This window comes from Pinus tabuliformis, chromosome X (assembly GCF_031772625.1).
Source record: "Pinus tabuliformis cultivar Carrire ecotype Pingquan chromosome X, CPIR1, whole genome shotgun sequence".
NCBI lineage: Eukaryota > Viridiplantae > Streptophyta > Pinopsida > Pinales > Pinaceae > Pinus > Pinus tabuliformis.
The window spans coordinates 1,305,473,877-1,305,494,761 of record NC_142308.1 but is presented as its reverse complement, the minus strand read 5'-3'; the positions used below and the strand labels follow the sequence as shown (position 1 = coordinate 1,305,494,761).

The 20,885-nt window shown below is 39.8% G+C and overlaps 1 protein-coding gene across 1 annotated transcript in view; it reads left to right on the top strand.

The window, feature by feature from the left end:
- Positions 1-20,885, top strand: part of LOC149144857 (BAT2 domain protein) — an 84,788-nt gene that overhangs the window by 35,295 nt on the left and 28,608 nt on the right. Inside the window, exons 2-3 of the mRNA XM_089449669.1 lie at positions 10,455-10,649; positions 10,799-10,896. Of these exons, the coding sequence (XP_089305795.1) occupies positions 10,455-10,649; positions 10,799-10,896 (293 nt within the window). The remainder of the gene's footprint in view (positions 1-10,454; positions 10,650-10,798; positions 10,897-20,885) is intronic.

Sequence of the window (20,885 nt, the reverse complement as noted above, 5' to 3'; positions counted from 1 at the left end):
AGATCCAAAAATTGTATAACCTTGAATATATATTAATATAAGTGAATGCCAAAATTCAAGTTGAACTGATGCAAGAACCTTTGGAATTGGTCCTTGTTACAATCTATTGAAGTGTTGAGAATTTTCACATCTTTGTGTTTCAAATTATAATGGCACCATCGTATGCATATGATGAAAGAGCAGTGTCCAGGATTTGCTATTAATAACTTAATAATCGTGGGGAAGTCCAGTGTCACCAAGTTGCTTTGGTTCTGTGTATTATAAGAAACCCAATCCAAAGATAACTAAACTTCAAATAGTTGACCTACATTGAAAAGGTGCCAAACATGGCTGGACGTTACATGAGTAAAGGGTTTATGATTAGCTATTATTGAAATTTGAGGGCTAACCAACTTAAATAAGTTGTTTTTGTAATTATTAAAAAGCTGCAATCAGCTAGCCTACAATGGATGGATGCAGATTTCTGATTTTAGAGTTGGAGGAATTAGAAACAAGTGTGCAGCTAAAGGATTGTGATATGTGATTTTTCCAATGATCCAACAAGACTCTGAGATGGGGGGACGCGGATGCAGGGAGACACACGGGGGGGACGTGTGGAAGTACCCCTCAAAATTTAGGGAAATTTAGGGGGGACCGGGGGGGGTGTTAGGGTATATAATTTTTTCTTTTTAATATATATTTGTGTATGTGTGTGTTCAATAATGAAAGCATAAATACATTGATCCATACACAATTGAATTAAATAATGAAATATACTGATCCATATTCATTATTCTTACTGATACATACATCATTCATCCGTAGACCATGAGATTCAATAATGTAATACATTGATCCCTATTCATCATTCATTATTTACCATTTTAGAATCCACATTGATTTAAAAATTAAATTCATCATTCATCATTCTAGAATCTAAGGTACATAGTGTTTGGTGCTCTTGATTAAATACTAATTCCATACCCTCATACGTGACAAAATTCAATGAAAATGTTGCAACTTTGTAGTGTCCTAGGGTAATTTTACCCTTAGGATTTTTTGTTCTGGCTAGGGTTTCTTCAATAGATCATTAACAGTAGTACAATTTCATAAACAATAGATATGCATGAATATAGGGAACTTCAACAACCATATAATGTATGCATAAATGTGAGGTTTTCCACAGCACAACTTAGGGATGACTGCCCAACAATAATGAATGTATACAGTCAATAATTCACCCATACAGTGCTGATTTCCAAGGTCAGCTATCTAGAAACCCAGATCCACTGTATCTATGCTTGTTAAATCAAATTCAGCTTTATAAATCTAATATCTACCGTGCTACTCTAGCTTACTGCACAAGAGTCTGACTATCCTGAAGATGACTTCCAGACCTGGTGAACATGATCCAGCTGCTTTTTCTAAGGGTACCCACAACTAGAGTGAAGTCCAACTCACTGCCCAACATATAGAATAAGAGGGCCCTTGCTGCTACAGATCCTTCCACCGAATATGCTGATTGATAGGCTGATGAATCGATCTGCTGCCATGAATATCATTCGTTCTGTCTGGAGGATTCTATTGCCACAAATCCAATAGCTGTGTTGTTGCAGAGTGGTCTTCACCATTCCCTGTAATCTCAGACAGATGAGAAAGGGGTACCCGCTGCTATCCTTATTAGCCTTAGAAAAATCAAATTGCAGACAACTTGCTGCGGCCAAGTTCTATCCTGCAGCTTGGCCCTGCGGCCTGGCCCTGTAACCACGGTGCTGTTGCTCTGTCCCGTGGCTTGGCCCTGTCGCTTGGTTCTGTCACAGTGTATAAACAGTTAAACAACCCTCAGATTGGTCTCAGGCAGAATTTGTTTTCTATTTGAATGACCTCTGTCTATGCTCAGATAAAGCAGAGACTGATTCAGGAAGAATATTGCTGGTTTGCCTCAGAAAAATTACACAGTATCAGCCTCAGAATTCCGTCTGTTGAACACGTGTTAACTACCCCAAGAAGCAGAGTACATATTAGTAGATAAAATTTTTCAAAGTCATCATCATGATACAGCTTCCAGTATATCATTGTAATCGCAAATTCTGCAGCTCTCTGGGCCATTATTGTAAAAATGATTCTAGTGTGTCTATGAATCCATGTAAAAGCATCTAGGTAAGCCTTTGATTCTTAGCAAAGAGTTTCACTTCAGGGAGTTTTTTACCCTCCGCCAATAATCCGCGTTTCCAAACCCAAATAATTGGCAGAGTTTTTTTCCCAAGCATTCCCCAAAGCTAGAGTCGGGCTCGATGGGAAGGTCTTAGGTGAGTCCTACGTTATCTAGTCTATGTATTTTTCTCATACTAGATCAACTATCTTGTGTTGCAAAACTTGGTCAACATGTGTAAATTGTAAAAACTCCCCATCTAATCTAAGTCACCAGGTTCGACGAATAAAATCCTTTGGATTCGCAATTCGCCGAACCCCAACGCAATTCGAACAAATCCGTTTATGTTCGGCGAATTTCAAGGCGAACTTGAACCTATGACAAACACGAACCCAAACCCGTACACAAACCCGAACAAAATAAAAAAAATCGTCAAAAAAAACAATTAAATTCTCATTAGGGTTTTGTAGTTCGACATTTTTTCAATGTTTATAATTAAAAAAAATTGTAACCCTACGTTCTAACGAGGCTAAAGCTCGGCCCATGCGAAAATGTCACTTTCACACTTCGTCACTCCACCATCGAGTCTCGACTCCTACTGCATTGTGCCAATCGACCCTCCTACTGCATCCTGCACACTCGATCTTTGTCCCCACCTGCTCAGCTAATTCTGTTCTGGAATTTCAGGCTGACCAAAAGCAAAAGATAACTCATATTTCAAAATTAAATAATTACAAGCTTCTTAAGTATTTAAATTAGGAAAAGAAAATAATTTTGAGGGAAATAGGAAGAACTGTAGCTATAATTCGGATGCATTACAAGTGTAGTAGTTCAATATATTTCTTGGGACACTACAAACCATTATAGAACCGTTTTGGGGCACTGTAACAAATAAAGAAACAAAGGCCTGGACTTTATTATCTACAGAAGTAAAAAAACAGGTGTTGTAACAACATCCTGTAGAAGCACAATTGTGTAGGAGCACCAATGAAGAAATTTTGAATTATATATATATATATATATATACATTCAAATTTTTATATGTCGAATTTTATGCTGAATTTTATCGGTAGAATTCTAAGTGTCGAACTTTATTCGAATTTCAAGGTCGTCGAACTCGAACACAAACGCAGTGACTTATCTTTTAATGGGATGTGCATGTAATAATTATTGTAAAAGGTGTTGTCTAGGAATATTTTTGGTGGATGATTGCTCAAAATTAGACGTTATCGCCAAATTATTTTTTAGACCAACTTTGAGGGTGGAAAATATGTGAAATCCCCTCTTGAGTCATTTTATCTATTTTCCGGCAAAAAATGGCAAAAAATTAGCCAAAAAATGGTCGAAAAATAAAAATGAGAGAATAAAAGTTCTCTCCAAGTGGAAAAACGAATTTTTGAAGAAAGTGGATATTCCCAAGGTAAAATAAATGTGAAAGAATCATTACCAGGGAGAAAATCCCTCAAAAATTTGTGGGTCCAAAAGACATTAATTTTTGAGGTCCTCCATCAAGGGAAAAATCATTTTTTAAGAAAAAAAGTTCAAAATAATATTTTTTGGACCAGGAAAAATGGGCTTTATCAACAAATTCGAATTTCGTCTTCTAGATCAAGGGACATGATTTAATTTTGGCATGGATCAAGCATCAACTAGTTGTTATTCTCCGGGATCAAGTCAATTTTGTGCACTTCTTGGGACCTAGCCATTTTCTACTTGTAGGGGGATCTAGATCTCTCTGTTTTCTATATAAGGAAGCTATTTTGCTCCTCATTGTGTAAGCTACTGATCAGAAAATCATTTGATCGAGCTTTGAGTCAAGCTCTGCTGGATGTGTTTTTTCTTTTGGAATAATACATAGTTTTGGTGGATTTATTCATGATGGTGTTGCTCTTTTGTTTCTTGTGGTAATGTCTATTGGATCATGTGCCTAATACTCTAGTGAATAAAATTCTGTAAGTTATTATTTCATTAGCACATTAAATTTGATTAATCTAGCAGGCATCTCTAGATTTTGAGGGTTTATTGTGTGATCTAGCCCCTATTGATCTAATAATTTGATCTCAAGTGTGTAGAGATCTCATTAATATTCAGATCTTGGGGATGAAGGGAAGTCTTTGGTTGGACGACGGGAAGCTCAAAAGCCCATTGTGTTAAACTTCAATGGCTTATCTAACAATTGTTTTGCAGAGATCTTGGCCATGGCTCTAATATAAAAAGCTCATTTCACTCATTTATCTCCAATTTATTTGCGCAATAAAAGTTAGATCTGCTAATTAGAGTTTGAATTACATTGTGAATATTGTAAATAATTTGTATATTATTTTTCTAACCCTTGTAATTATTTGCTTATTGTACATATAGTCATTTGGGATTTATTTTCATTTTCTTGTAAGACGTCTAGGGTGTTTTTTGGAAGTTAGTCATTTTCATTAAGGAAGAAACCCATTTTCTGAGGGCCCTCGCCCTTACCCAGCCTGTTTTTTGGAAGTTGGTCATTTTCATTAAGGAAGAAACCCATTTTCTGAGGGCCCTCGCCCTCACCCAACCTAAACGGCTAGGGTGTAGGACTAATATTGCAAGTATTAAGAGGGCCATAAGCTTTCAGATATCTTTCTCTAAAGACGTCTAGGGTTTGAAAGCCTGATTCACTTCTAAGACCAGCGTTCCTTATCCTAACAAGACCGCAGGGGGTTTAGGGCTAGATCTAGCATCCAAAGGCCTAGATCCACCTTTCTCAAATCTATTTCCATCAATGCTTTGTTGTATTTGGAGGCCGCAAAACCTAGAAGGGCTGCTCATGTTGCAAATCAAGGATTTTCAAGGGTTTATTATTCAAATTGTTTGCAAATAATTTTTTTGTGACTGCTCTTATCATTTTCTCGTCAAGGTCTGACTTGTTTTGCATTGCAGGATTATTCAAAATTCTGTGAAGGCCAAAAGTTTGATCACTAGCCTCTTTGGGGTAGCCGCATGGGTTTTTAGGGCATCCTGGTCTAGCTGTAGTCCTGACTGAGCCTAATCAGCCTAGCCGCAGCCTTAAAGGGCTAAAAAAACTCCATTACATTTGATTTTAGACTAATCCATTTGCTTGCAGACCTAATCTAAATTTTTGGCAAAGGGTTTGATATTAGTTTTGATTTGGAAACCCATTGGAAGATTTATAGAATAACCCTATTTGTTTTGCAGGTCTATACATCACTTTAGCAAGGGTTATATCTTTGTTCTTTGGGCATGGGTATTCATTGATCCATCAAAGCATCCATTTAGCCCTAGCCGCAAGGCCTATAGGCCTTTCCAGCTCTGGCTGCAAGCACTTGAAGGTCTGTTCCTTATCACATATAATCCAGGGCTAACTAATTTGTGGTTGCAGGAGCAGTGTTGCCTTGATAAGGGGTTACATTGCTTGTTTGAAGGAAAAACATTGATGTGTGGGCATTTAACTTGACATATCAGCCTTTGGAGTAAGGCTGTAGGGCCTTGTGGCCTTGTTTCTCCTCCACAATGACTTATTGCAGACTGTCAATTGCATCAGATCTAAGGTATTGTCTAAGGTGTTGCATAACAGAGCCTAATCACAAGAATATAAATAATAATAATGCCTAAGAAAGTAAGAATTGTCACATAATAATCACAAGAACTTAATAAGTGTCCTAATCTCTTATTCTTGCATGATTGTGACTGATTTTGTTGAGCTGTGGACTGATATATTTTGACAAAATTGCAGAACCTACAGTGCACTCAGATCTGAAGCACTGCACACAGAGGACAAACACATTGAAAATATGATAATACTAAACGTAAAACAGTGAAAATTAATCACCCACTAATATACAAAAGGCTTGGTTATGTTCTATCTCTCATTCTTGCAGCACTCTGACATTTCTTGGTGACTAATCATGTTTGACAGTGGCTACAGTACACTGATCTTTCTTGACATTGGTATATTTGAAGGTCTGGTGCATCCTTTCATCTCTAAAGTTGATCATTATTGTGTATTTGGATAGCATATTGGTATTTGGTTTTGGTTTTTCTCCTATAATATTTTCAAGGATAACCTTTGTTTTCTAGTCAGATCATTAACCATCTTGCTTTTATTTTCCTTTGTTAGAAGTTGCATTGCATCTCATTATTGTAAATCACTATTGGCAATCTCATGTAATTGTGCTTATAATTGTGCTTGTGTAATCTTGTGGTTCCTCTTGTCTCTAATTGATAAATTACGTAAGTGAAAGGGAACCCTAATAAGCACATCTAATCAATTTGACATCATCGTTTCATTGAGCTAATCTTTAAGTGCTTCACTAATTGTTATTGGCATCTTGTGATCTTGTACCAAAAGGTGATACTTTGTAATCTTGATTGCAAGTTGTTTTGGTATTGTTCACATTGGAGCATCTTATATATTTATTATCTCATTGAAGCAATCTAACTTCATTTGCATCCTCATTCTAGAATTAGAGTTGCATTGTTAAAACTTACCTCCAAGCATAAGCTTGGTTGATAGAAATTGAGGGCAACCTTCTCCATCTTTCAATTTGAGAAGTTAGACCCCCATTCACGGTTAACACAGGTGACCTTGCAGTTCTCTTGTGGGCAATCCCTTGTAGGAATGGGGGCACGTGGGTGGTTAGAAGTCCTGGGTAGGTATCATTAATGAGGCCTTAGCCTCCCTTTCCAACACCAATCTCTACAACCTTGTTTGTGACTAGCTTCAAAACAATTGAGAAGAAGGATCTCATCTAGACTATGCATCTTAATTAAAAATAATCAAGATTTGAACTTCACCTAGTTTAGTTTTGCATCTCGTCTGTCTGAATTTTTCTCATCTTTGCAACATCTATTTATTTGGTAACTTGATATATTCATCATTGTTGTGCAAGGATTTCTTAACTCCATTTGAGCATTTAAGGCACTGGTCTCTCACTGATATATTTTAAGGATCTAATTGAATCTATTTGGTTGTGCTCAATAATCTTGCTTGCCATATAATTTCAACTCAAGTTGCTAAGATATTCAATTGTATCTCCTGAACTTGTTGATCCTCAACAAGTTACTCATCTGTTTTCCACCTTTAGAGACTACTCCCCTTAGCCTGCTTAAGAGATAGCTTAAACAAAGTAAGTAGGGATTAGAGTGACAACCCCTACTCCGAGCGTTGTGCCTTAGGTATACACTTGAGGTGACAACACTTTCTACCTTAGAAAATTTGTCACTGTTGCCTCGGAACAAATTTACATTCCCTCAGGATAATTTCGATTAGCTTGCTTCAGGTCTCCCACATAGTCCTTTGCTATTCTTCAGATGGATGACTTCCCTGTGTGCCAGAACAGATGTAGAAAATAAAGATAGGTGACTAGGTAGGGTGGGATCACCTCCACTAAAACTAGTCAAAGGAGAAAAAGGGTCTTAAAACCCTCAAAACCTTAGGCTCAAATAAAACAGAGACAAATTAATCCAATCCAATGATGATCAAATGATTCTAACTTTCTTGAATTTATAGATTTCCTTGTGGGAGTTTCTCCTCCTTAATTAATTGAGTGGGGTTTATAGCAAACCCAAACTTTGGGCTTTTTTGCCCCAACTGCCCCAAAATTTGCGCTCCGCTGCCCAAACATTGGTTTTTTGGGGTTTCCTCTTTATCAATGACTATAATCCCTTGGGGTCATTACTTCGTCCCTTGGGCCAATTAATCCCTTGGGGACGTTACAAATCTCCCAATCCTGAAATTTTGAAAAACTATGAAGTCTGTTGGATTTTGAGTGAGATCTAAAATTCTACCTTCTCCATATGAAATCCAATGAGGTCAGAACCACCCTCAAATGTCCTGAGTCATTTCATGGTATTGTTAAAGATTCATCCTTTTACGATGAGGAATTAACATTACCATTAATTACATAGCATTAGTAGGGCCCTAGGGTTGAATATTAAGCTTCCCCACTCATAAATCATTGTTTTGAAGCAAAATTAAAGGGAGACGCCCACAAGCACCTATTGTGGGGAAACGTGCCCCCCCCACATTGGGGAAACATTCCCCCTTTTGTCTCCCCACATATCCCAAAAAGGGGGATGTGGGAAAGTTGGAAACATTTCCCTAGGAGCCTTTCCCTGTCCTAGGTGCGTGCACCCCACCTTGGGAGACGCGTCCCCGTGGAACAGTGGATTTTTCAATGAAGTCAGAAATTGTACTGTTCCTTTGAGTATTTATGCTTTAAAGGATGACTATACTATTTTCTGCAGAAGAAGAAGCTACTAGAGATTAGCTTACTCTACAAGTTATGCTATTTACCACTATAGTTGCCATTTTCAGATTCTCTCTTTTACTTGTTTGGTTAAGGCTAGCACAACTAGGAAATGTTTCATATAAGGATTGCATAAATTCATCAGATAAGCCAACCTTTTGTATCATCTGGTTTCTCAATTGTATTAGATGTATATAAACAAGTTAGGAGTCAATCGTTATTGCCAAGCATAATCTCCCTAACCACTGCACTGTAAACATGGCATGTCTGAAGGTAGAAGATTTTGTATGGAAAATGAAATAGAGGACTGGAAAAAACCCAATTTCTAATATGCCAAGTTCTGTGAACATTAATGAAAGAGCCTTACACAACAAACATATATAGTATTGAAGAGTGAGAATGGTTTAGTAAACAGTAAATAAGGCACCTAAGGTATTTTTCTAAATGCAACTGTTAAATGCTAACAGGAATATAAAACAGTGACTTTCATTGAACCCTATCCACTCTTTTACAACCAAAAAATGGATCCCTAAATTGGAAATGGATACATTGAAGCAAACCATAAATTCTCTGGAATCTGATTCAGATTGGCATTTTTGGTTCCAATGAGATTTTGGTGTGAGTATGCCAAGAACTGATTCTGGTAACTCTGGATAGTAGTCATATTAATGTGGAAACATTGGAACAAAATCCTCAACAAGAGATATACCACTGTCACTTTCTAGGCTTGCATTTAAGAGGTCATCATGACAACAAACACAAGCAATTGGGACCTACGTAGTACAAAGCACACCTATCAGTGACATTATTACCAGAGTGCAAGAGAATGTTAACTCGAAGACTTGCACCCGAAAGTGAGCTTTAGTATTGGCAAAGTTTTTGGTGTGTGTAACTTACCACTTTGGCACTTTGTTGTTTTTGTACTTTCACTCATTGGTGCCTTCGCATTCTGACTAGTGGGCACTTAAGTACTTCAATAGTGAGGCACATTGGTATTTCAAAACTTAGGCTCTTTTTTATTTGGAGATTTAGTATTCTTGTATTTCAAGTTTTCAACACTATCGAATGTGCATTTACTTCTAAGATACTTTTATAATATGCCTTGTGCACCTTTGGCACTTTCAATATCTTGAAGTTCCTTTGTAATTACAGTACTTTTGTAAGCTGACGTGTTCTCACTTTTATCAATTGTCATCATGGCACTTGGCCGCTGAAAATCTTTACTCCTAATTGCACCTTTTGTTTTGTGTGTTTAACCTTCTACATGTTGCAAGTTGATTATGGGAGCAAGGAACGAAGATTCTTATGCATGATTGTAGTCTTTTCTTCCCACAGTTTCCATAAGGTTTAGGTTATTGCCTTTGAAAATATTTGCTTTTGATGGAGTAATATGCCATAATTTTATGTCTACAAAGATTGTAGTTATCCTTAAAAAATACGATAGGACACTTTAGTAACAGGTTAGCGGACTTGGTTCAAAAAGAAGAAATGTTGCATGCATCCATTGCATAGCTTTGATTATATAGATGACTAGCTAGTTTTCCCAATAAAAAATAGAAGAATTGAATTTTGTATTCAGGATAAAAGCCAAACAAATAGCACACCTCTTCTGATGACTTCCACCATCATTCTCTGGAACGAGGCTATAAGACTAATCTGGAATCTGGATGTACTAGTTGCCAGCAGAAATTCTCATTATTACTGACCATAAATACATACCAGGCTTACTTTTTCTTGACCAGTTGCATGTCAAAAGCGCACCAAATTTTTAGTTCTTGGTGACAGCTAAGAATGTTTGTCATTCCAAAAATTGATGATGATGGTGAAGTAGAAGCTTTTTCCTATGAGATGGCATAAGAAATTATGAGATGGCTTTGCTTCTTAACCATCATAAATGACGTTTGTTAGTCCATAATTTTGGCCTTGAGGAAATTATTCTGAACTAGAGTGACAAGTTTTGTTTCTGGTTTATGCTGGTTTTTCTGTTGTATGTCTGGCTTTTTACACTATATGCCGTTAAATACAGGTAAGCTTATTCTGTGTTTACTAGTGGCTTTAAAATGCTATTTGACATATATTTGCAGGCCTCTGCTGTAGCTAGAAGTGCAATTTCAGATTTGCAAAGTGCAGCGGAGCCATTGTCAGATCCTGTTAAGGAAGATGAAACAGAGGCAGAGAATGTAGCGACTGAACTTGAAGATGATAATGAAGAGGAGAAGCGGCGGAAGGCTACACTGGACCGACTTGAGAAAGCCAGCCAAGATACATTATTGGGGCAGGTAGGATTGATTCATTTCTCCTGTTACTGCTTTTATAGATCCAGAGGAATATATCTGGTTATTGGTCAGTTACTTTTTTAATAGATCCACGGCATGGCTGAAGTGCACAGCTTTGCTTGTAGGTGTGATTCATTTCTGTTCATTTGCAGGGCCTCAGGGCTTTTGATAGTTCAGTGGAGACTTTTGCATCTGGAGCCTGGCAAGCTTTTGGCAGTGCTTTGAAGGGAGGCAGCAACTTGGTGCAGAAGTAAGTCTATCATATTGAAAGTACTGAGAAGTTGATTTCATTCATTTTAACCTGATAGCCAGCTTCTATAGAACCAATGTTTCAAGATTCGGACTTGGACTCGAAATTGGTTGAGGGGCAGCTCGGACTTGGACTGAGATTGACTTGGACTGATCTGATTACAGTGACTTGGTTACTAATGAAAGGACTTATTTTAAAGATTGCAAACCATGATTCCAAAAAATTATTGAAATTTTGATATAAAGTATTATGAATAAATGAGCATGAACATTTAAATGACAAACAATGTTCCAACATTGCCTATATTGGAATCCTCATCATTGGTATCACCCTTTGCCTCTTGTCTAGCCTTTTCCTGTACCTCGATCCTCTAGGGACATCAGTTGACACCACACTATTTTTTTTATGAAACTACCTAATTTAAGCCTCTTATAATATGGTGGAAAAAGCTTAACATGCCTAACCAATGATTTTGGTTTGAGTGAAGGGTAAATTTTTGCTAAGGCCGTGGTAGAGGAGTTCAACAATCAATACCACTGACATCAAGGTACATAAAGGGCTTGATGCTCTTGATTAAATACGAATCCCATACCCTCATATGATAGAATCTGAAGAAAATGTTGCAATTCTTCCTATCCTGAAATCTTAAAAACTGTTAAGTCAGTTGAATTTTGAATGTTATATGACTTGCTACTTTCTCCATATGAAATTCGATAAGGTTGGAACTACTACATTTAGTGCACTTCCAAAATGTCTGTCAACAAAACTTTAGACAGATGAAGTGTTAATTTTGATATGTTCTATGCTTAAGAGAAATTTACTTCAAATTTTTCTTATTAGCCCAATATCAATTTCCAGAATAGCAATCACATCAGCATGATAGTAAAATGCAAATAGAACATAAATATAAACAGTAGAAGACAAGCCAAAACAAGAGGACATAAGATGTGGCACCAGCGAGAGACAAACCCCAATGTGGGCAAACACTTGATCAATTCTTCTTATATTCAATAATTCAGCAGAGAGAGAGATGGTACAATTTTACAAATCTGTAATTTTATGACAGCAGCAGCAAAACCCTAACCAGAAAAGTCAAAGCTGGTCAAACAGGTCAGATTTGACCTCTAGACAATCCCGGTCGACGCTCAGTCAACTTTGCCTCCAACAGCAAGGAAGTCAACCCAAAACAGTCTGAAAAGTACAGTCAAACTTCAGTCAACGCTGGACAGATCTGTGGTCACCCTCATGCCAGTCAACACTGGTCAACGCATAGTCAAAACGGGTCAAAGTTGCTGTCCAGAAATGCAGCCTGCCAAGGAGAGGCAGCCTAACCCAATCCGCAGTCAAGAAACAGTCAACGCTGGTCAACACTATCAATTCTGCCCACCTGCAGCTCGGTCAACCCTAGTCAACGCTGCCCTAATCAGAATCTGTGTCCTCCTTTTTCCCAGGTGTGAGAGATCTGTGCCCAATGCATACCCAATCAAGCTAGGAGAGAGAAGAATGTGAGATGAGATGAGTGAGTTTATGCCACAAGGTCTCCTTCTTTATATGGAACACTGAGGATAAGCTGCGGGTGAAAATCACTGTTTTGCTCGCTGGCCAACCTTGACAAATTGTCAAAAATACAAATAAATTCATATCTCCATGAATACATGTCGGAATCGGATGATCGTTAGATCAATTCTACACCTCTCGGAGAGAGGAATCCAAGAAAAATATCAGCTGCGATAAATGAGATGACCTATATGGAGTTTGGCCCTAGTTGCCAATTTTAACATGAAGCAATACCCTAACAACCCAAAACTGCTACTGTTACAGGATACAAAGCTTCATTCTGGCCTTCTTACCTCAGATTACAAATCCAGGGACTGATACTTTATCCTGCCATGCAAATCTAGTCTTAAGACAGGAATCAAGGATGCTCATGGTTTGAACCAACAAGGAACCAAAGTGGCTCTTGTTAGCTGTTACCCTTAGAACAATAGTCTTTTGCACGACCTGTTTGACTACTATTGACATATTCAGCTTCAGGTTGATGTTTTAGTCCCTTCTGAAGTATATTTCTTCTTACTTCTGCCAGCTTCTGTCTGATAATTGCTGACTTTCGCTTCAGGTGAAGAAGTGGGGAACACTTTCCTGGGACAACATTTAATAAAGTGGAGTATAACAACCCGCTCCTCTCTTACAGCACTTACCATTCTCTAGACCTCTTGAATGGTTTGGATGGGAGCAATGATGATATTGGCAATGGTATGCATGCCTTGTTGGTCCTTTTTTTGGCGGTGCTGCTTCCTTCTACCCCCACAAGCTGTTGAATAATCCTCTTTGTTTTCTTTCTCTCCACTTCCATCCCTTTTGTCTTTGTCTATGCCAATTCTATTTGCTCCATGCACCAGAGCCAAGGTTCGATCCTTAAATCACAGCTTCATACTGTTTTTCTGTTAGTTTGTGTGCAAACCGGAGAGTCTAACCTGTGCTTTGAAAAACCGCAACCTAGGGGTATCTAAGCTGTGAAAATCACTCATGGATTGCATCGGGCCTAGGCCACACCAACACGTATCCATGGCTGGATTTGTGCCCATGGGGTTTCGGACTAGTGACCTTTTCACTAGAGGGTGCCTCAAGAGAACCCCCTGTCATCAACTGCTCTATGCCTTGTAGGTACCACAATTTCATGCTGTTAGCTTGTTACTGGCAGGCTTATGGAAATTTTGTTTGCTGTTCTGGGTTTCTCAATTCAGCGTTTCTTCAGTCTCACTTACATCCCAGGATCCAAGTGCACTTTATTTTACTACTTGTTGAAATTTGGTACCGGAGGACAGGTGGTTCCTTAAGGCTTTGATCTTTGGCCTAGGGAAAAGTGTCCAAAAGAATTTAATTTTTCTCCTAAAGTGACTTTATAATTTTTATAAAGTCAAATCTAATTTAAAAGTGACTTTAAGTGATAAAGTTACTAAAGTCTAATTTTAAAGTGACTTTAATAAAGTCAATGTAAAATTAGAAAGGAAAAGTGACTTTGGAAATAAATGACTAAGTGGGTCTTTATTAGAGTGGGGTGAATTAAAAAATAGAAAGTGAGATTTAAATGAGCATTTAATCTCAGCCCTAGATCTCAATCTATTTCAGCCATTAGATTTAGGGATCACCCAAAAGTCACTTAGGGTTAGATTAAAGGAGGAAAATGTCATTAATTCTTTCATGAACAGATTGAGAGAAGGACAACAAGAGAGCAAGGGAGATTTCTTGACAGTAAGGAGTCGGAGTTTCAGCAAGGCGGAGTTTCAGCAGGGCGGAGTTTCATCAAGGCTGAGTTTTAGCAAGTCTGTACAGCGGAGTTTCAGCGGGGCAGAGTTTCAGCAAGTCTGTACAACGAAGTTTCAGCAGGGCAGAGTTTAAGCAAGGCCGAGTTTCAGCAAGGCTGAGATAAGTTGTAAAAGTTTGCTTGCTGATTTTTACTGAATATTTGTCTTAATGTAAAAAGAATTTTGCAGAAATAAAAGAAGCTTTCGAACTGGTTTTCCCCAAGAGTTGTAGGGGGTTTTTCTAGGGTCACCTTAACAAAAAATCATTGTGTTTTAAATGAGTTAAATCGCTGTTTGTATGTGCTGATTTTATATTTTTGTATTTTCCAGCATTCTGTAAAATTTCCAGAATTTGTGTTTTCAGCAAAATTTATTTTTCAGTTGTTGGATGTATGGATATGGGAAAGGGCATTTAACTATTTTGGAGAAATAAGGTGAAATTGAAAACCGGGGTGGGAAATGAGAAATTTTTACATGGTATCGGAGCTTGAGTGTTGAAGTGCAGTTTGGGACAGCAAGGAGGAAAATTACAGCATGTTGATTTTTCACTCAGAAAATTCCAGCAAGCTGATTTTTCACAAACAACAGTTTTATCTTTACTACAACAGTGCTATTTTTCAGTTTTAGGGCAGCAGGATGTCATTGGGATTGAGGGTGGAGGATAGGCTGGATGGGCATACAAATTACAACGTTTGGAAGGAGAGAATGCAGAGTATCTTTGAGGAGGCAGAAGTCTGGGACATCATGGTGCATACCACACAGAACCCTGTTGTTGTGCCTACTAATGCCACTCAGTTGGCTGAGTATAATAAAAATAACAACAAGGGTAAGAGACTGATTCTAGACGGAGTCAAAGACCATTGCATTCCTCATGTGAAAGGAAAGAGAAATGCCCATGAGATGTGGACAACATTGTCCAATCTCTACCAGAGTACCAATGAGAACCGGAAAATGGTCTTGAAGGAGAAGCTGAAGACTATTAAGATGGGTAATGATAGTGCAGTTGGATATCTCACAAAGATTACTAACGTGAGAGATGAGTTGGCAGCAGTTGGAGAGGTCATTCACCCACTGAGTTGGTGCGGATTGCAGTGAATGGCCTCCATTGTTCATGGATGAACTTTGCTGATGGGGTTTGTGCACGTGAGACCCTTTCCACATGGGAGAGGTTTTGGGATGATTGCATTCAGACAGAGATTAAGAAAGGTCAGCTTGGGGCAGCCAAGCCAGTTGAGCAGGATGAGGATGTAGCACTGTCGGCAGGAGGCAAGAAAGGCAAAGGGAAGAAACAGGCTTCCACAAGCAATGGTGGGGGCAAAGGCAAAGGTAAAGGTAAACAGGGTAACACACAGAAGGACTATTCCAAAGTGAAGTGTTGGAATTGTCAAATGATGGGACACTATGCAGTTGTGTGTTCGGAGAAAAAGAAGAAGAAGGGGAAGAACCAGAGCGTGGCAGCTTTGGCAGAGGTTGAGGACTTTGCAGTTCGTTTTGACCGGTGGTTTGGGTTCACTGCATATGAGTCCTCTAATGCAAGATCACCTACCACACAGGTTCAGAGGGAGCATGCTTTTCCCTCGATTAGCGGAGCATCTTTGGGTATCTGGTATGTGGATAGTGGGGCTTCACGTCACATGACAGGAGTCTGTGAGTACTTCTTAGAGCTTTCAGAGAGTGGCACTGATATAGAGGTAGTACTCGGTGATGACAGAGTTGTTAGAGCAGTCGGTGTGGGGACATTGACATTTCAGAGGGAGTCCAAACCTCCCTTGAAGGTGTCAGATGTTCTTTATGTGCCAGGGATGAGGAAGAACCTCATATCCGTCTCAGCTTTGGAGGACAGAGGATATGAGGTACTGTTCAGGGGAGGACAGATGTTGATGTATCCCAGAGGCACTCCAGCTGATTCAGCTAGAGTGATAGGTGTACGCCATGCAAAGGTGTACAAGTTTGCATTCCAGTCCCTTTTGGCATTGAGCAGTAGTACTGACAGCAAAGCTAGCAGTTTTGAGTTGTGTGAGATTTGGCACCGTAGGATGGGGCATATGTATCATGGAACCTTGAGGACATTGCGGGAGATCACTACAGGTGTGCCAGATTTCAGTACTGATCACTTTGATACTTGCAGAGGATGTGCGATGGGCAAGTTTGCCAAATCCCCTTTTCCCAGCAGTGACAGCAGAGCGACTGGGATACTTGATTTGATTCATACTGATGTGAGCGGTCGGATGTCTCATGTTTCCTTGAGTGGATATGAGTACTATGTTTTATTCATTGATGATCACCCAGGAGGACCTGGATTTATTTCTTGAAGACCAAGAGTGAGGTCTTCAAGCGGTTTCAGGAGTTTAGAGCTCTTGTGGAGACATAGACAGGTCGGAAGATCAAGTCCCTGAGGTCGGACAATGGGGGAGAGTACACCCTTGGAGAGTTTGTTGACTATTGTGCGAAGGAAGGCATTAGGAGGGAGTTCACTGTTCCTTACAACCTCCAGCAGAACGGGGTTGCGGAGAGGAAGAACAGATCCATTGTAGGGGCTGCCAAAGCCATGTTACATGATCAGGGGTTGCCATTGTTCTTGTGGGCAGAGGCCTGCAACACAGCTGTTTATTTGCAGAACAGGAGTCCGCATCGTGCCTTGGGGAACATGACTCCGGAGGAGGCTTTTTCTGGGAAGAAGCTTGATATTGGTCATCTTCGTATCTTTGGATGCATTACATACTCCTACATACCCAAGGAGAAGAGGACCAAACTAGAGCCCACCGCAAAGAAGGGTATCTTTGTGGGCTACAGTGAGACCTCAAAGGCCTTTCGGATTTACATTCCTGCACAGAGGAAAGTTGTTGTCAGCCGGGATGTGAAGTTCGAGGAGGACATGGCCTTTAGGAGGTCATGAGAGTTAGAGTATCTGGATCAGCCAGACCCTCAGCAGCAGTTGAGTCAGTCGCAGGGATCAGGAGGATCCGGAGGTACATCTATGAGGATGTCAGGTCCGTCAGTGAGCAGTGGCTCATCGAGCCAGAGGGGTGGTGCTCCGGGCAGCATGCAGAGTAGTTCACAGAGCAGTTCACTAGGGAGTCCATTGATGGATAGTTCACACGGTACCTCAGCTTCTACAGGTTCAGGTGCAGGCAGGAGGACAGCAGACAGACAGTCAGGAGTTCAGGCTCTTGATGATGATGAGGAGGAGGAGTTTCATTCTCCTATGGGAGAAGTGCGCTCAGGGAAGAGGAAGCCCAAGTGGCTTCAGGACACCTTGAGAGATGCCACATCTGTTGCTGAGCCTAAGAGGCCGGTCAGAGAGAGTAGACCACCTGAGAGGTTTTGTAGCTATATGGCAATGGTTACCAGCATCCTTGACTCTGAGCCTTCTAGCTATGAGGAGGCAGCTAGCCAGCAGGTCTGGAGAGAGGCCATGCAGGAGGGGTATTCTTCTATCATGCAGAATGATGTTTGGGAGGTGGTGCTGAGGCTTGAGGGCAAATCCGTGGTTACTTCCAGATGGCTTTACAAGGTAAAGCATGCTACAGATGGCAGCATTGAGAAATTCAAAGCGAGATTTGTGGCTAGAGGGTTCTCCTAGGTAGAGGGAGTTGATTATGAGGAGACCTTCGCTCCCGTGGCTCGATATACTTCGATCCGCTCCATTATATCGATAGCAGCAGAGATGGGTTGGAAGATCCACCAGATGGATGTGAAGACTGCATTTCTCAGTGGCTTCATACAGGAGGAGGTGTACATTGAGCAGCCACAGGGCTTTGAGGTGCATGGGAAGGAGTCCCATGTGTGCAGACTGAAGAAGGCCCTTTATGGCCTGAAGCAAGCTTCCCAGAGCTTGGTACTCCAGGATAGATACATACTTGCAGGGGATGGGTTTCACAAAGAGTGAGGCATATCCGAACCTTTACTTTATTGTGATAGGTGAGGAGCCTCTCATTCTGGTGTTGTATGTGGATGACTTGGTCATTACAGGTGCAGAGAGACTCATAGAGCACTGCAAGAGAGATCTTGTGGCGGAGTTTGAGATGAAGGACATCGGCTTGATGCATTACTTTTTGGGTTTGGAGGTGTGGCAGGAGGAGGGGCATTTCTTCCTGGGGCAGGGGAAGTATATTATGGACATCCTTGGCAGATTCCACAAGGAGGATTGTAAACCCATGTCGACACCGATGATTACCAACTGGAAGAAGCTTCATGCTTCGGATTCCGAGTTGGTGGATCCCACATTGTACAGACAACTGATTAGTTCCTTGATGTATTTGGTCAACACTAGACCAGATATTTGTTTTGCAGTCAACACGATGAGTCAGTTTATGTGTGAGCCTAGGAAGGTTCACTGGGTGGCTGCAAAACACATTTTGCGGTACTTGTAGGGGACAGTGGATTATGGTCTGGACTACAGGCAGGGGGATGGAGTGAGATTGGCAGGTTATACTGATTCTGATTGGGCAGGTTGTGCTTTTGATAGGAAGAGCACTTCAAGGTGCTGTTTTGGGTTGGGTTCGGTAGTAGTGTCATGGTTCAGCCGAAAATAGCAGTCAGTAGCATTGAGTTCAGCGGAAGCAGAGTATGGCAACCAGTCTAGCTAGTTGTGAGGCCATCTGGCTTCGCAAGATGTTGTTTGGCTTATTTGGTCAGTCGTTGAGACCTTCAGTGATTTACTGTGATAATCAGAGTTGCATTAAACTCATGGAGAATCCAGTATTTCATGACAGGTCAAAGCATATCGGGATCAAATATCATTTCATCAGAGACCGTGTTCAGAAGGGCGCTGTGAAGCTTGAGTATATTCCCACTGATGAGCAGGTTGCAGATATTCTTACCAAAGCCTTACCACGGGGCAAGTATGACTATTTCAGAGACAAGATGGGTGTGGTGAGGAACACCTTCCTCGGTAAGAGGGAGTGTTGAAATTTGGTATCGGAGGACAGGTGGTTCCCTAAGGCTTTGATCTTTGGCCTAGGGAAAAGTGTCCAAAAGAATTTAATTTTTCTCCTAAAGTGACTTTATAATTTTTATAAAGTCAAATTTAATTTAAAAGTGACTTTAAGTGATAAAGTTACTAAAGTCTAATTTTAAAGTGACTTTAATAAAGTCAATGTAAAATTAGAAAGGAAAAGTGACTTTGGAAATAAATGACTAAGTGGGTCTTTATTAAAGTGGGGTGAATTAAAAAATAGAAAGTGAGATTTAAATGAGCATTTAATCTCAGTCCTAGATCTCAATCTATTTCAGTCATTGGATTTAGCGATCACCCAAAAGTCACTTAGGGTTATATTAAAGGAGGAAAATGAGGAAAAGGTCATTAATTCTTTCATGAGCAGATTGAGAGAAGGAGAGCAAGAGAGCAAGGGAGATTTCTGGACAGTGAGGAGTCGGAGTTTCAGCAAGGCAGAGTTTCAGCAGGGCGGAGTTTCAACAAGGCTGAGTTTTAGCAAGTCTGTACAGCGGAGTTTCAGCAGGGCGGAGTTTTAGCAAGGCTGAGTTTCAGCAAGTCTGTACAGCGGAGTTTCAGCAGGGCGGAGTTTCAGCAAGGCTGAGTTTCAGCAAGTTTGTACAGCGGAGTTTCAGCAGGGCGGAGTTTCAGCAAGGCTGAGTTTCAGCAAGTCTGTACAGCAGAGTTTCAGCAAGGCTGAGATAAGTTGTAAAAGTTTGCTTGCTGATTTTTGCTGAATATTTCTCTTACTGTAAAAAACATTTTCCAGAAATAAAAGAAGCTTTCGAACTAGTTTTCCCCAAGAGTTGTAGGGGGTTTTTCCAGGGTCACCTTGACCAAAAATCACTGTGTTTAAATGAGTTAAATGGCTGTTTGTATGTGCTGATTTTATATTTCTGCATTTTTCAGCATTCTGTAAAATTTCCAGAATTTGTGTTCTCAGCAAAATTTATTTTTCAGTTGTTGAATGTATGGATATGGGAAAGGGCATTTAACTATTTTGGAGAAATAAGGTGAAACTGAAAACCGGGGTGGGAAATGAGAAATTTTTACACTACTATGTCACATCTACTTGTTTTGGCAGTTAATGGGATTAAATGTGGAAGGTGGTGAACTTAATTTTAATTATGTTAATGCTAATTTTCTCATTGAGGGAACTGAATCATCATGTCTATCTCCCAATAATCGCATTTTAGCCGATATGCTCATCCTTCATTATGAAGTTGTTCTCATCCAATGGTCGCTTTATATTACATGATCCTAATGCTTTCCTTCACAAAAGCTCTTTTGATTGAAAGCATGTCTGTCCAGACTTCAGATGTTATGAATAAAATATATATAAAAATGATACAAATGATATAAATAATAATAATGATGAGTAATGATTAATTAACTAATAATTTGTATTGAAGAGGCATGTTTCTAAGGACATGGACATTCATGAAAGGGCATCTGCCTAGGTATATAAGCGGGCCCTCAATTTCTTATATACATTATTCAATATACATTCTTATCCTCAATGGATGTCTTCATGTACCAAGTGTTCTGAAGATTACTGCATAAGTGCGAACTTTGTTCATAACATTGGTATCAAAGCTGTTCAATCCTCTGGATGCTCAACCGGTGCACAAAGCCAGTCTGATCTGGCCTTTGGTCATAAAGTATTCGTCAAATTCGTTGCTGAGCGATTGAGGCTTTTAGCCACACAAGTAATTGCTCCATTTCGCTCTTAGGCCTTTGGCCATTAA